Genomic DNA, 11763 nt, shown 5'->3' with positions numbered 1-11763 from the left:
AAAAAAAAACAAGCCACAGTTTACGAAAATGTATTTTTTAGTGTTAGATGATGATGCACCAAAACTGATTTGAAATTCAATAGAGCAAACGAATAATCAAAATTTTATTCATTGCTTATTAATAAGTGAAAGATTAGGGACAAAAGATTAAAAATATCCATTTTCGGATCATCGATAGTTATGTGATCGATATAGTCCCAATCATTCCAATATTATTTAGCTAATATTTCATATGGATGATTTTATTATCGTTTTATCAATCTGTAAAAATTTTTATTTCAATTATTAATTTTATGATTTCCTACATAACAAATTTTTTTGAAAGAATTTTTTTTTTTAAATGAGCATATATTATTTAAACTAGTAAAATAGAAAATGTAAGGCTGAGTACCTCTAAAATTCGACGAAGTTTTTGAGCTTGATGAATCAAATTTGCAATATCCTTTTCATCGGTTAAACTTGTCGGTGCGATTATTTTGCATATCTTTCGTAAATCATCCAAATTTGTTATAACTTTGTTCAACTCATTAATTGCCTAGAAATGAGAATTTGAATACACAAATATTGATGCTCATATTTCTTTCAAATAGATTTAAAATTTAAATTTTTGTCAATTTATTATGTATGAAATAGTATATTGATGGTATCATACATTAAATTAAATAATTTTCGATTTAATATGAAGCAGGTAATTCTGAAAGAATGAAATTTGCGATAGAATTAACCAACAAGAGGAAGTGTTTTCAAATCTTCCACTGACCAACGTTCCTTTACCGGAGCTATCATTTTACGGCTTTGTAAACGGGCAAGTTTAGCTAACGTTAATATGTTAATATCGATGATACGACACTAAAATTGAGGAAAAATTATGATCTTGCTTTAATGGCTTAAAGTTAATTTCAATGTTCAATGTTAATTTGAAACATAATGAAATTTAATACGATGTACATTAACAAGAATTACTTTAACAATCTGAGTTTGAGCAAATATTGGTAATTTTAATTTCATCGTTTCAAAACATTTCAAGTTATACGTCAACTTCGTCAGTAAAAGCAAGATTTTAAATAGTCTTATGTTAAAGGCTGGTCAATTGATGCTGTCAATTAAATCTAACTTGAAATAGCAGATATTTTAGATATAACTAATTACGCAGTAATTACGGATACAGTAATTTTGGATATAGTAGGATACAGTAATTTTAAATATAGGGTCAAAAATCAATTTAAAAATTAATTGGAAGCTTTCAATTTGAGATCAATTTAATTTAAATTAATTGGATCAATTTAAAAATTAATTGGAAGCTTTCAATTTGAGATAAACTGATTTATAATAAACCATACTTCTTCCAAATACATAATGTAGCATAGCATCGAAGAATTTTTGTTACAAAAATATGAGTGCAGAAAAAACAAAAAATAAAAATATGAATGTAGACAAGCCAAGCATTTCAATGAAATATTTGTTTGGTTTTTTTTTATTTTTTTTTATTTTTTTTTTTTATTTTGCATTCATATTTTATACTTACATACTATTTCTTGTTAGCATCTATCAAGTCTATTGCTTATTTACTTGAAATTTAGAATGGAAGTTTTCCTGTTACTAAAGCCTAAAGCTCCTAAAAATTGATATTTCGTTGGATTTTTGAAAACTTTAAAATTTATAGGAATGTCAGATTTATTTGGCCAATAAATGATTTAATCAATAAGTGAATTCATTTTATGACTTTGTTAATCTTTTAATGATATATTTACACCTATTTCATATTATTATTTAATGATGCCAGATAAAACTATTTGATCATAAAGTTCTCAAAAATTTTAGAAAAGATTTTTTCAATTAACACAATTGCAAAGATAAGAATAAGTAATTATATATGAGTAAGAAATAAATTAACTTAAATGATAAACCTTCTCGAGTAAACTTTTATGCTCCTTACGATTATCATTTATACCACTTATCACTTTTATACTTTCCGAAAATTTACTCGCCACATTATTGATTGCTTTTTGCTGCTTCTGCAATTGAACTGATAGCTGATAAAGATCTGAAAGTATCAATTCCTTTAACACTCTCTCGGATATTATCAATATTTTATAAAAGGTTACTGATAAAATTTTTTTTTAGTAAAATTTCAAAAATTTCACATTCTTTAATTGTTCATCTCAGTATAAGCTGTACATTTTTTTATGCCAAATAAGAAAATTGAAGTTACCCACTGTTTTCAAGAGTATCGGTCTCAGTAATCCAAGACTTCGTGAAATTTTCCGTACAGCAACCGATTTCATTATTAACTTCATTAGTAATCTGATCAAACTAAAGAATTAAGATTTCTTTTTTCTTTCATTAAACTACCTGTTAAATTTCATGTTTACTACTGAATAAATCAATAAAATTGATTAGCATTATTTAATTCCAATTATCATGCAATATACAAAGAGAGGAGAATAACAAACATATTCAACTCTGAATTTGGGTTACGTATCATCAAAAAAAAAAAACAATCAAAACTTCAAATAAGTAGAATAAATTTAAATTTATTTATTTAGTAAAGAATAGTAACACAAAATATTATTAAGATCTCATAACTATGTGTAAGTAAGAAAGAAATCAAAGTAATATCCGGGTATATGTATAATCAGCATATCACTATGGGTATCAAATTATCAAAGTTATGAAGATCAAATTCCTATAGCAGCAAAGCAATTTAAATATACCATCAAATTTACACAATATGTTTAACATTTTAAATGTTTTTTTTTTTTTTTTTTTTTATAAACATTTTAAATTTTCAATCAATCAAGAATTAATTACAGTTTCTATAGTGGAATTAATTCGATCTGCTGCAGCATCGAGCTCTCTCATACAGACAACTGCTTGTCGGACGTTACGTGATCGCGTGGAATTCATAAGTTTCTCATAATACGATGCCACTGTTATCATTTTCCAGAGTTCTAGCTGCTTTGATCGCTTTTGAGACTTATCCTAAAATAAATTTCAATTCAATTCAATTCATCATGAAGCTACTTATTTTTGAAATTTTACACTCTCTATAAAAATGTTTCTTTTTCTCACTTGCTACTTCAAATTTCATCACTAACCGGATGTAACGTTTTTTTAAATTCGATTCTAACTATGCTTGGATCATAATCTCGAATATCGCTGAAATTTTTTGTTTTTTTTTTTTTTTTTTTTATGATAATAATATGCATAAAAAAAGTTTTTAAAATAAATGAAAGAAAAAATCATAATTGTAAATCGAATTCGGAGAATAATTTTACTGAAAATTTGAGAATTGTTGTATTAACAATTCTAATTTGACCTTTTCAGCTTCCTTTTTGAACTACTTTACTCAAATTTTGAAAAGCAATAGAAAAAAGAGTAAACTTAACATTCTATAAATTTAAAAAGAAAACAGAGCGAAACATAATCTCATACTCTCTTACTTTTAAAGCTAATCGAAATAAAATAAAATTTGATTAAAAATGACATAAATAGGAATGCTGATCATTAAATCTTAATTCTCTCCTAATTAAAAAAAACTCTAACATAAGGAATAAAAATAAAAATGAAAAAAAAAAAAATTAATGAGATACAGATAGGAACTAAAAATTAGAACATTAAATGATTGCAGTACCGCTTCTCACGAAGTGGCTGTAATGGTGCATTATGTGCTATCATATTAACAACCAATGCATATGTCTTCAAAATTTCTTTAAATTTATAAAATATATTCATTTTATTATGCATTTTCAATGCACACAAATTTGCATAAAATTTAGTTGAATAATTTGTTTTGATTTGTTAATTTTAAAATCTGAAACTGAATCAGTAATAGTAGATGAACCCATCCATCATAGCACTTTTTCATCACGTAAATTATGCTAAAATCATGAAAAGATACTTTGATATTATTTACATTTTCTTATCATTCATTTTTCTATTTTGGAAATTATTAAATTGAACGGAAGACACAACAATAATTTTCACTCAAAAGCAGAAAAAGTTAACTTTCAGCAAAAGACCATAAGCAATTTTGAAAAAAGCTACTCCTCCCTAAATCAAGCGATAGAAATTGCATTTTAAAATTTGTTTCATCTCAAAAATATGAAAAATCGATAACTTCTACCACCACCAAAAGTGCAATTATTTTTTTTTAAAACAGCACACTATCTCTGATAACTTGTTATACTTCTGAAAATCACATAACTTTACAACCAAAACAAATACACATAAAATGCGGCATACACCGAGTAAGTTAGATCACGATGACTGATAAAACTACTGGTCTTAGAAAAAAAAAAAAAAAAAAATTAGCTCCAGGATGATTATGTAGTTATCATATAAAACTTTGAAATGTAATGTAACGCTAGAGTTTCAAATGAAAATTTTTTAATGAATGAGAATCAATTGTGATTTGATAGTGTAGGGAAGGACATCAATGACAAATGATCACACTCACAATTCGAGAAATTTTGCTTACATAAATGAAAATTAGTGTGACGTTAATAGTAAGTAACATATTAGATGCAATTAATGTTGAACTGTTTATTTTGTGTTCATTCTTAATTTGTAGTGATTTTCAATAGTTGAAGACCGAGTCTATCGTAAAAAAAGTGATCTAATACGTCAAACACACATGTGCAGTTGGTTCTGTGTCATAGCAGTTGACATTCCATTGTGTTTCCATTATGCTTAGATATTATCTTACCATTATTTTACGATGATCGAGATATTTAGTAAATTTGAAAACCATATATATTATTATGTCAGATATGGAATTTAAATATTTCTCTAGAAACTGCTCTAAAAATTCTCGTGTTCGTGCCATTTCTTGGAAGCAAAAGACAAATAATACGGCTTAATACTGGACATCATTTGTTAAAATTTAATTTCATTGAATATCAACATATAATAAAAGTATTAACAAACAATTTATACTGATTCTGCAATAAGGATAACAAGAATGAAATCACTCAGGTCGTTCCTATCATAAAAGCCATCAAACCTGATGATTAAACCAAGTGAAAGAAAGAGTGAATGCTAGTGTGAAATAAACCCGACAACAAATGAATGAGTACTGTTCAGAGACAATGAAATAATACATAAAAGGATCTGAGCGTCATATAAGAAGGAAAAATAGAAGTGATAGGATGAAACCTTGGAGAATAAACCTGAAATTGTAATACATATATCAATATCAAATTTCTAACACTCGATCCACAAAATTAAAAAAAAAAAAAATACATAACATTTAAAAGAATAAATTAATACTTCATGGTTATGAGAAAACACAACACAAAAGATGAAAACTTCAAATAAAAAGAATGTTATCTCCAGAACCTTACAAAGATGGATTTATTGGTTCATGTGCTGCTCAAATTTCTACAAACAAACCAAATTATAACAGTTTAGATGAGCAGCAAAAGTTGAAATATAACAGTTTAAGTATGCAGAATACTGATTTCTCTTGAGAGCTGTGTGCACTATACATTCATTGTTCTAAATAAGTGGATCTCTTCAAGAAGTGAAAAGTTACGAGTTGACTATTGCACAAGCATATCAATTCTTCATTACTGATGATCATGAATCAGAATTAAAGATAGATGTGAAAGCACAGAAGAATAAATGCCTTTCAAATTTCAACTTCTCAAAAAATTGAGAAAACTGTAGATAAGGAAATAGTTAGCGATCTGACTTTGCATTTTAATTTCCAAAACACAAAGCCACAGAAAACCTTCAGTTACCTAATTTAGAAAAACAAAAATAGATATGAGGTCAAACCATTCGAGAGAATAAAACAGATGCAGCTCTACATCGACCATGTTAACTCTTAAATGTATAAAAGTCATAAGAGGAAAACAACAATTTTAAAAATTAATTGTTCTAGAAACAGCGGAGTAACCATGTTTTAGAAACATGTAACCATTTCTAGAAAAAAATCTGTTCTAGAAACATGGTTACTCCAGCTTCCTGACGGCTTGCCAAAATTAATCCATACATAACCAAATCGTTTAATTAACCTCCGAACATGAGGTATCTATTGTAAAACCAGATATGAGGTATCTTTCGTACTACAAAATGGAACAGAATCCTCCAATATAGACCAAAAATGACAATGGAAAAAGATAATACTTATTTTGTACTGTGATTAGTTGTTCGGCATGCTTTACGCTTTAGTGATTCAATATATGATACCATTTTCAAAGCCGGACCAAATGGCATTTCCAGATGACGTATTAGCAGCTCAGTTGTTAGCAGGATTAAAGCTTTGCCATCAATTTGCTGAAAAAAAAATTAATTACACCACTCATTCAACTTCGAAGCCATGTCATTATATCATTCTTAATAAATATACGTACCGTATAAAAGATAAGCAACGACTTACTGAGCTTATTTGTATAATAATTGAAATCCTGTCGTATAACAAATGAATTCATTTTTAAACAGATTTTAGCGAATAAAAAAATCGGTAATATATTCCAGATAGTAAATCTAATTTCTTCATAAGAAAAAAAAAAAATCACATTTTGCAAAAATTTCTCGGCAATATTTGCATCGAACATATTTTCAACTTCATTTGCAACACGCTGCATAGACCATTCTGTTAAATCCGAGTACTGGTGACCTAAGAAAAATTGGTGGCAATCTTTTTATAATTAGAGCATAACCAACCTATAGCTTTTTTCTTCTTTTTTTTTTTTTCTGATCGCACTTCATTTTTCAAAGTTATATAAGTGTCAAGATGTTTTAAACCGAGAATGATGATAAAATTTCACTTCCAAAATTTGTTAAACGAATGCTGTATGAAAACCAACTAACCTTCGTAGTCTTCAGAATCATCACTTTCAGTACCGTATTTCAGCACTCCACCACCTATAATAACAAAACTTCAAACTACGTACTAGCAGTTAAAATAAAAAAACAATCGGATTACACAGTACACAATTTTCTTTTGATAGAAAACAAAAATATCAAAAATACACTAACCTGCGGTGGTACTAACAACTACATCATCACTTTGACAAGAGCATAATGAGCAGCAGATCGGCTCCTCAGTCAAAAAATTGCGGCATACGTTTAATTTTGAAATAAAAGTATGCAAATAATCCCATGCAGAGGCAAGAGTCTTCACTGTTGGTATAGCGCGTACGTGGGTCACGTTATGGATTTCAGCTAAAATTTTTAATGCAAGGATAAAAAAAAAAAAGCAAAAAGAATAGGTGTAGCTAGCTATGAAACAATACAATGATTCCCAACTACCCAGTTGTTCTATGCAATTCTGATTAGGGAAGTGGAATAACTGTCAACCAAACTCAAAGAATACTCATGAATCATAATAATAATCCTATCACTGTTTTTTCTTTCTCCGACTTCTACTCATCTCTTCGTCTCTTCGATTCAGTTAACAGCAAGAATGTGAGCCTAGTGATTTCAACAATACCTATAGTCAAAATGTACAAATCACAGAGGGGAACTGGAAAAAAGTATAAAATTTCATTACATCATCTTACCAGTAATAGATAAAATCCTTATAGTTCCAGGATCGATTTTTTTAAATACAAACGAAGGATCAACAGCACAATTTACAATTTGTTGAATTGTTTCCCTTAAAATATGATGCACAGTGCCAGGCCCAAATTTCTCCGGCAATTTACGGACGAGTGAAGCGTTTAGAATGGGTGTACATCGACAACCTCGATTTAAGTAAACAATCACTGAAAAAATCTTAAATTTGCAATAAAAATAATAATAATAAAAGGAACAATTTCTGGACTTCAAAGAAATCACGAGATTTGCTCACAAGAAATAAAATTTTATGCTCAATTAAATAAACAACAATTTTAACTTTTTTGGACTTCTGGCTGCACATCAGTCGTTGAGAGCACAACATCTGGAGCAGCAAGTATGTTTTGTATACCATCTGGAGAAGAAACTGTCTGAAATATGACTCTTTGCGTTGATACACTTTAGAAAATCACAAAAATTAACCAAAGAAAATAACATTCAAGCTTCTAAAATTACTTTTCTAGATTGTTTGATAACTGGGTTTTCAGGTATGACTGGTGATGGTAGCGTTTTTCGTGCACGAGGTTCTGAAAAGTAGTTGCTAAATAAAATTAAATACAGGAATAATAAAACTATATTAAGAGTTTAGTAAATATTTGGAATGAATTTTTATAAATCAACCGATACGATTGTCTAGAATCGCAACTGCATCCGCTGCACTGGTCACTGCCTGTTGGCTCGATACACTACTTGCAGAACTTGCCTCAATTGTATGTGCTTGTTTAGCAATCTACAAAAAAAAAAAAACTTCATCGTTTAGAAAAATAAATAATAGCTTCTACTAGGAGAAAGTATAGTACTAAAAGAGGAACTCTGGCTCACAACATTTAATCTGCGCAAGTAAAATATCCAATATAGTGTGACAAACGAAAAGCTTTTTACTAATGAGCACCTGATCAATTATATCAAGTAAATGAGATGAGCAAGAACCATCCGAAGAGTTATGAGGAAGACTGCGAGCTGAAGAAATTCGTTTTCGCTTCCGATTTTGCGTTTTGTTGGTGTTGGTTGATTTCCTTTTGAGTATTTTTGCTAAAACTTATACCAAAATTGGGACTAATTTTGGTAATGTCCTTACATTAACATTGTTTATCTTTGATTAAATCCTTAATTTTACTATATATGGATACTGAATTTTTGATTGCTTCCACAATTTCTGCGTGAAAACTTTTACACTTAAAAATCAACGAAAGCAAAAGATATACATTTCCGCGAAGCAGTGACCTTCGGAGCTTTCGGTACCGTATCTTTTTGCACTATCCGTTGCAAAACTTTTCCTGTAAAAAATCATTAAGAAATAAACGATAACACTCCCAAATCATAACTCAATATCATAAATGTTTCCTTATGACCTAATGATCCGTTATGTCATGAATTATTGCACTAATCTATACTGACTACAATTAATAAAGTGACACTGTAAGATAAATGTAATTTTTTTAAGTTTAGGAAATTTCAATAACAAATAAAAAAAAAAAAAAAAAAACTATACAAAGTGATGCATATATGAACATTACTTCTCAACAATAAAAATCAAAAGTATACCTTTTACATAATTTGGTGGTTGCACTTCAAGTCCAGATTTAGCAGCCCACCCAACTGGAAAAATAAAGCGGCTATCATAACGTTCCTTACAGTCATAAGCTTTATTCCAGCCATCATAACTGATTGTTAAATAATCGCCTTTTACATCAATCACAGTTGCCGGACACGGCCGACCGTTAAAATTTTTACGATCAATCGCTTCACATTTCATGCCTACTTGAAATGTATTCTTCCTTGGATGATATTTGAATGGAATCTGTAATGACATTAAGATTGAATAACACATAACTTCAAATTTCATGTCCACTTGAAATGTATTCTTCTTTGAATAATATATAATGCATTCCCGACAGTGATTGTTAAAAATGTGAGGAAAGAACTCAAATGACAAATGCTGGGAACAATACCAACAACATCTGCTGAATTCATAAAAAGAGTCAGATTTGTATAGTTTACAAGATTTATAACTATATACCGGTTTAAAAGATTCTGGAGATGCTATTGGACTGCTGCCATCTGCATCAGGTTTTAACTGATTTTCGATGAATTTATGAAATGAAGCTAAATTATACATGAAACCAAATGGAGGTTGCAGAATTAACCCATTTCTTACGCAGTCTCTGAAATAAATCAAAAATTAGCAGAAATTACGCGATATATTTGTTACTATCAGCGATATATTTGTTATTGTTAGCGATAAACTCATCTCTAAACCATAACATGGTTTTCTCAACTGAATTTTTCACAGCACAGAACAAAACCTCTATGCCTAAAGTTCCTCCATTTTCTCCAAAAAGAACTAGATGTAGTCCTCATCAGTATGATATTTGCACAAAAACAGACCACTGATAAGAACTGAAGTAAGTAAAAAAGGCACTTACCCGACTGGTTTGATTCGTTCGTCATCGCATATAAGCCAATGATCATTACTTCCATCTTCTCCATCAAGTCGAAGACATACCCAAAGCGAATGAACCGCGACAATTGTCGCTAAGCATTGTACCTCCTTACCTTCAATTTCTTTTATAATTATGAGCAATTAAAAGTTTTTGCCATCTTCTATTTAACTTAACTTCATTATTAATTCAGTGTTGCTTTTCAGAGTCTTTTTTTAAACACAGTTATTAAAGCATCCTTTAAAAATTCGTAACTGAAAAATAGAAGGAAAAAAAATTCATTTTTCGAAGAATGGAAATAAAGAACAAGGAGTTTTACCTCTTGGATCTGGTACTTCTACTTTTTCGCCAACAGTGAAATTATTTTTAGGTGGTATAGGATCCTGGTAAAAGCAATCCTCCGGTGCTGCAATAGCTTCAGTTTCCTTCAGATATTCCTGCCAAGAAAACGTCATATCCGTTATATTTTTGGATGTATTTTCCTGAAAGACACTCAATTTCTCAATTTTCAAAATTTTATGGAATAATGAAATGATAATTGAAAATAAAACTGAAAACTTCATCCATACCCTTTGCGGTGATTGTGCACCATAAATATTTTTCTCGTCATCATTCTTTATAACGTTCTGTGAGTCTGGCGGAGAATTATCCAAAGCATCCTCATCCTGTGAGAATTTCCAAAGAATTTATAACATGAGAAATCTAACGTTCCAAATAAATACATCTTCGTATTCTTAACTTCTACACGACTATACAACTTATTTCACATTTCAGTATACTCCAATTATTTTTCTCAATTATCTTTCCGAACCTGTGATTAGTGGTGACAAATATTTAAAATGCTGAAAAAAAAAAAAAAGATTTGCGGCAGTAAACTTTCAGAGTTACTAATGACTTACTAAAAATCAGCTAATTTTGAATAACCTTATCAATTATACTTTGCCGCATAATATTCTACCAATTACCACTAAACAACTGTTGATATGGCAAGCATCAAGGTGACTAGATGAATAACCACAAGTACTAAAACATTTAGAGAAATAATTGATCATTACTACACAATTACTACAATTTTTATTGTTAATGAAAGAATAAAGCTCAATTAGCTGACTAATAACAGTGTAAATTATTATGAGAAAAAAAAGCTAGAATGAGTAATAAACATACTGCTGATGAGAATGGTGAATCGGTATGTTTATCATCAGAGATTATCAGCCTGCTTTCATCATCCACATCTTCATCCAGTTCCGTAATAAATATTTCTTGTTTACTGTTTTCTTCTCGGCTTATTTCTTCCATTATTCACCTAGAAATACTTAGCAGAATAGCAAACACTAAATGAATATCTGCTTCCCATAAATTCGGGCAACTCATTTGCTCCTTATTATCCAAGACAATTTATCAGCCTTCCTTGCACATCAGTCACGCATACCACGTTCCCTACACATGCCCACGTATCCGTATACTCTATCTCAACGAGAAAAATACCACGTAAAACGTCAAAATCTATTATGGTATGGAAAATGTGTACAAGAACAACTCAAACATAGTTCAGCTTCGCTTGCTGGCATACGTCACGTGTTCGAGGCAAAAGCAATTTATTACAAATTTGTTATTTTTGAATCCTACGAGAAGAAAAGATATAAATTGCAAAATATTGATAATATTATCAGCAAAAATAAGCAAAAAAAGTGATGAAACAAGTATAATACCAGGAATTAAATGATAAACAATGAAATCTCAGATAAAAAATAAT

General features: G+C 29.5%; 2 protein-coding genes across 2 annotated transcripts; both read right to left on the bottom strand.

The window, feature by feature from the left end:
* Nucleotides 1–355: 355 nt before the first annotated feature.
* On the bottom strand, nt 356–3678 carry Bm9013 (Uncharacterized protein; the record flags this gene model as incomplete). The annotated part of the gene is made up of 7 exons (XM_001896010.2): nt 356–535; nt 730–849; nt 1908–2044; nt 2217–2313; nt 2812–2982; nt 3099–3159; nt 3635–3678. 7 exons carry the CDS (start codon nt 3676–3678, stop codon nt 356–358), a joined length of 810 nt encoding a protein of 269 aa, XP_001896045.2.
* A 2454-nt stretch (nt 3679–6132) lies between these two features.
* Nucleotides 6133–11306, bottom strand: Bm9012 (mbt repeat family protein; the record flags this gene model as incomplete). Its single annotated transcript, XM_001896011.2, has 16 exons — nt 6133–6282; nt 6525–6625; nt 6820–6873; nt 6988–7173; nt 7512–7715; nt 7847–7937; nt 8023–8093; nt 8188–8296; nt 8459–8598; nt 8772–8843; nt 9112–9367; nt 9587–9731; nt 9993–10122; nt 10327–10489; nt 10577–10672; nt 11175–11306. The coding sequence occupies 16 exons, from the start codon at nt 11304–11306 to the stop codon at nt 6133–6135; spliced, it is 2100 nt and encodes a 699-aa protein (XP_001896046.2).
* Between the last annotated feature and the right edge of the window lie 457 nt (nt 11307–11763).

This window comes from Brugia malayi (genome assembly GCF_000002995.4).
Source record: "Brugia malayi strain FR3 genome assembly, contig: Bm_v4_Chr2_contig_001, whole genome shotgun sequence".
Classification (NCBI taxonomy): domain Eukaryota; kingdom Metazoa; phylum Nematoda; class Chromadorea; order Rhabditida; family Onchocercidae; genus Brugia; species Brugia malayi.
This window is presented reverse-complemented; position numbering and strand designations above follow the sequence as displayed.